At 39.8% G+C, this 4,370-nt stretch overlaps 1 protein-coding gene across 1 annotated transcript in view; it reads left to right on the top strand.

Annotated features, from left to right (window-relative positions):
- The first annotated feature begins 1,840 nt into the window (after positions 1-1,840).
- The window catches only part of pdpr (pyruvate dehydrogenase phosphatase regulatory subunit), a 13,590-nt gene continuing 11,060 nt past the window's right edge, over positions 1,841-4,370 (top strand). Inside the window, exons 1-4 of the mRNA XM_035682278.1 lie at positions 1,841-1,967; positions 2,645-2,918; positions 3,177-3,310; positions 3,807-3,888. Coding sequence (XP_035538171.1) covers positions 2,656-2,918; positions 3,177-3,310; positions 3,807-3,888 — 479 coding nt within the window. The 5' untranslated portion in view covers positions 1,841-1,967; positions 2,645-2,655. The remainder of the gene's footprint in view (positions 1,968-2,644; positions 2,919-3,176; positions 3,311-3,806; positions 3,889-4,370) is intronic.

Genomic DNA, 4,370 nt, shown 5'->3' with positions numbered 1-4,370 from the left:
GAGGATAAATATATATGGCATTGTGTTGTTATACAGTCGATAAGTGGCATTGTGTTGTTAAACAGTGGATAAGTGACATTAAGTAGAAAATTAGCAGTTAAATTAAATTAAATTATTGCACTTAAGTGGTAGATCTAGTTATTGCACAAAAAAATAAGTAAGAAGAGTGTCCAGGTATGTATGAGTAGATTATTATTGCACAGTAACCCATTAATGGATCCTTATGGATTTCTCACTTTATAATAACCAATTAAATCAGTGGTCAGCAGTAGTTGATGTTAAAAATAATATTAAGTTCTTACCAATCCATTTAATATGCCCTTTCTAGTAGGTCAGAGGTCAAATGGTCCATTGGAGGGGTCCACCTGATGAACTGAAGAGGTAAAATGAGTTTTCACATAAAACCAAAACTTGATCTTATAAATAACTTATAACTGCATCTACAGAGCACCGGTAAACGATTTATTTATAAAGCAATTACTTAGAACTTATAAACCCTTTCTAAAGAAAGATACATTGGTACCACTTTTGAAAATTATATTAATAACCACTGAGAATGTGAAAATGTCTGACAATTATAACAAATATGCCATAACATATCATTACCTTCAACAACAAGCTATATGACTTTCTTTTGTAAGAATCTTTGTAGATTCCAGATTCACTGAAACACTGCAACAACTGTCTGGTGCAGACAGCACTGAGACAAATAGCAGTGCCCGTCTGCTGGCTTCTGGCGCCCCTTAGTGGTCAGTCTTGTATATATTATTCTTGGCTGCATAGACTACAAATACACTGCATGCTATTCCCCACCTAATGTTATACTTACATGGTTGTTCTGAAGCATGTCGAATCTTCTTTGATAGTACTGTTTAATATATGCTCATATTTGACCAGTTAACTCGAAGGAAAATTCCCTCGAGGCAAACAACCTGCAAGAAAAGCACTGGAGACCTATTTAAAGGTAACCTATTCTGTTCTGGGTGTGTGAAACAAGTCTATTCACTGTTGTCCCCTAATAAGGACCAAGACTAGATCAAAACCTGTATATGTACCATCTAATATAGCCCATTTCAATCAATTAGGCAAGGAAGTTAGGACACAATACATAGAAAATATCAAACGACACAAGATGGCATTAGTTGTGTTGACTCTACATATCCAACAGTGTGTAGGATTCCTTTATTCTTCTTCTCGTAACTCTTATCTGTAACTCCCAGTTTAGATACTTTAACACAAGTGTTTGAAGGCTGGAGAAGACTCATGCCATCATTTGGATACTACCTACTGTTCTCAGATTGGTCTGGCTTGTATGGCTGTTGATGTTGGACTCAAATAATTGGTTTTCTAGATTAAGTCTGTAGGTAAATTTCTGCCAGTAAAATACTAATAACTAAAAAATGTAAACTAGAATTATATCGAAAGAACATCATTATTTAGAAAGACACCATTTTAATTCTAAGGAAAGTTCCCAAAAATGCAAATGTGTCAGTGAATTTTAGCAAACTGCCTATAAAATAGACACCTAGACCTGTACCTTCAGTAGACCTATAAAAGCCCACAGTGCAATCAGATAAAGAAACAATGTTAATACAATTATTTAATGTCATTTATAACTTTAAGAGAGTGCTGAGTAACGTTAGTTAGCCGACATAATATATTCAACTTCCCACAATGCATGACCTTGTAATATATATAAGTATATTAGTTCAATCAGGTTAGTTGCCCTAATTTGAAATAGGCCAGTAAATTAACTACACGCTAACTCAAGTTTGTGGACTTATAACTCCGTTTCAACAAAACATCTTCAGTCTGAAGCATTTGATTTTGGAGGTTCAGACCGGAAGTGGCAGTGAGTGAAGTTAGTTTGACATTGGTACTGACTGCTGGACCCAAACACGACTTTCTGTCATATCACTGCTGTTCACCTCAGACCTTACATATCACGTCTGGACTGGGCTGATTCGGTGAGTGTTATGTCGTTATGAACAATGAAGGAAACGCCCGGGATAAAAGTTTGTCAACCCTGCTGACGTTTAGCTACAAGGATAAATCATTAAAGCTCTTCGATAGCCGAAGCTACACACGCTAGCTGCCAGTCCCGCTAACTTTAACCCTAGGAGCTTAAAAACACAAAATGTCAGGGGACTTTTACGAAACGTTACCAATGTACAGCTCAGCTAAGGTTGTTTACCTCTAAGGTAAAGTTCAGGATAGTTTACACACGTGCTAAAACGTACTGTAGGCTAACGCTAGCTATGCTGCTAAAGGGATAACAACTGCAGCGATGCGTTAGAGCTAACGTAACACAAGTCAGCTAATATGTAACTAACGCTATAATATCATTGTGACAGCTGAAGGACCATTGTAAGGTAACCATGTCGGCTTCCCAGGCCCCGTCTTTCTTTGCAAAGTGTTGACTATTGTAATGTTATTAAATGCCAAGCTGCGTTAGTCGAGTTAAACAATATCACATAATAAACATACGTAAGTTAGTCTCCACTACAGCAGAATGAAGAACAGCAAGGTATCTTCGTGTAACCTTACACAAATGAGATATTGACGCTTGCACTGTTGACATTTTAAACTACCTTAAAGTAACGTTGACCAGTATGTGAGGCTGTGTGTGTGTTTGTGGCTGCAGAAAGCACAGCTATGTGCAGCTGTGTGCGGAGCTCCAGGGCTCTGTCCCCTGTCCTGCTGCCCAGGCTGCTGCTTCCCCAGACGGGGTACCGACTGGCCGGCAGGAGCCTCTGGACCTCCCCCCTCTGTATGGCTGTCAGTGGAGACTCCCAGCTGCTGCCACTGCCCAGTCAGGCCCGTGTGGTGATCTGTGGAGGAGGCATTGTGGGGACATCGGTGGCCTACCATCTGGCCAAACTGGGCTGGACTGATATAGTACTGCTGGAGCAGGGCAGGTGAGATGAATGTCTGTTATTTTATGGGTTGGCAATGTTTTAGAGTTGAATTGTGAAGTGTTGACTGGCTAAAATGGCCTTGTGAAAGACTCTGAATTCCCTCTAGCTCAGCAGTCTACGCTCAGTGACCAACCCTAACCTGGGACATCCCTGTGAGAGGAGCGAATAAAGACGAGGAGGATCTGTTAAAAAAAAAAAAAAGTTGTCGATTGGATAGTGCTAATTCTGTGTTGCCTGTGCTGTTATCTTGTTTGGCAGACTCGGTGCAGGAACAACTAAACTGTGTGCTGGAATTGTCAGTGTGGCCAAGCCTATTTCCATTGAGTGTCAAATGGCAAACTACTCCAATAGTCTTTACCAGCAGCTAGAGGAGGAGACTGGGGTCAAAACAGGTGAGCCACTTTGACATGTTGTTCTTTTACTCATGTTTAACTTATACTGATGCTGTTAATGAAGACAAAGGTTTACTGTATGAATGATATTACCCTGCTAATGAATTACCATACATTGTCATGGGCTCAATCCACTGAAATAAAATGCATCTTCTTGCTAACAGGAGAAGCTTGTTCAAAAGTTTTTGCTCTGCCCTTGTCTGAGCTCTTAACCTGAAAGATCAGCAGAAACAAAACAGGATTCATTTGTATTTCCTTATCAAAAATAGAGTTAAGTTCCTGTGAAACTTCTCCCCAGAAATTCAATATCAGAGGGAAGTGCCAAATGCAGATTCCACCCCTCTTTTTACATTTAACACAGAGGGGAGAAATCCCAGGATAGAAAGAGTAAAGGGGCTGGGGTGTGCACTGCAGTCTGTGAAAGGTCCCGTACTGACTCTCTGTTAGCCTATTGCACAAAAAGATTTTCCCTTGGTTTGGTGTGTTTGTGTTTCAGGTTATGTGAAGACGGGGTCTCTGTGTCTGGCCCAAAATCAGGATCGCTTCATCTCTCTGAAGCGCCTGGCATCTCGACTAAAGTAAGACCCCAGAACCTCGTATCAATCTTTAGGAGAGATATCTTTGGCAGCATCTATTCATTTGAGTCTATGTGGATGAGGCAGGTTTACACAGAAACTTTTCTCACTTCTTTGCAAAACTGCTCAAGCTCTGCCAGTTTGCACAAGGACTTTGAGTGAACACTCATTTTTAAGTCCAACCACAAATTCTTTATTTAATTGAGGTCTTTGACTCTGACTTGGACATACACTTTTGTCTAATGGTGGCATGATGCTGGAAGTCCATAGCTCAAACCAGCTCAAAACAACAAGACGGATTACTTTTGTTTGTTGACTGGATAATTCTGTTGCTGGTTGAACATCAAATCTGCACTTAGCTCCCATATCTACCAGCTCACAATAACAGCTGTCAATATTTTTCATGATATTGTATTTACTGATGTTACATCTGTGGTTCACATATTAAAACTAGAAAATTCCTAAAGAAATTTTGAGGCCACAGC

The sequence above is a fragment of the Morone saxatilis genome, unplaced genomic scaffold, assembly GCF_004916995.1.
Source record: "Morone saxatilis isolate NCDOM2014 unplaced genomic scaffold, NCSU_SB_2.0 Contig11, whole genome shotgun sequence".
NCBI lineage: Eukaryota > Metazoa > Chordata > Actinopteri > Moronidae > Morone > Morone saxatilis.
Note: the sequence above shows the minus strand (reverse complement) of the source record. Positions and strands in the feature narration are given on the sequence as shown.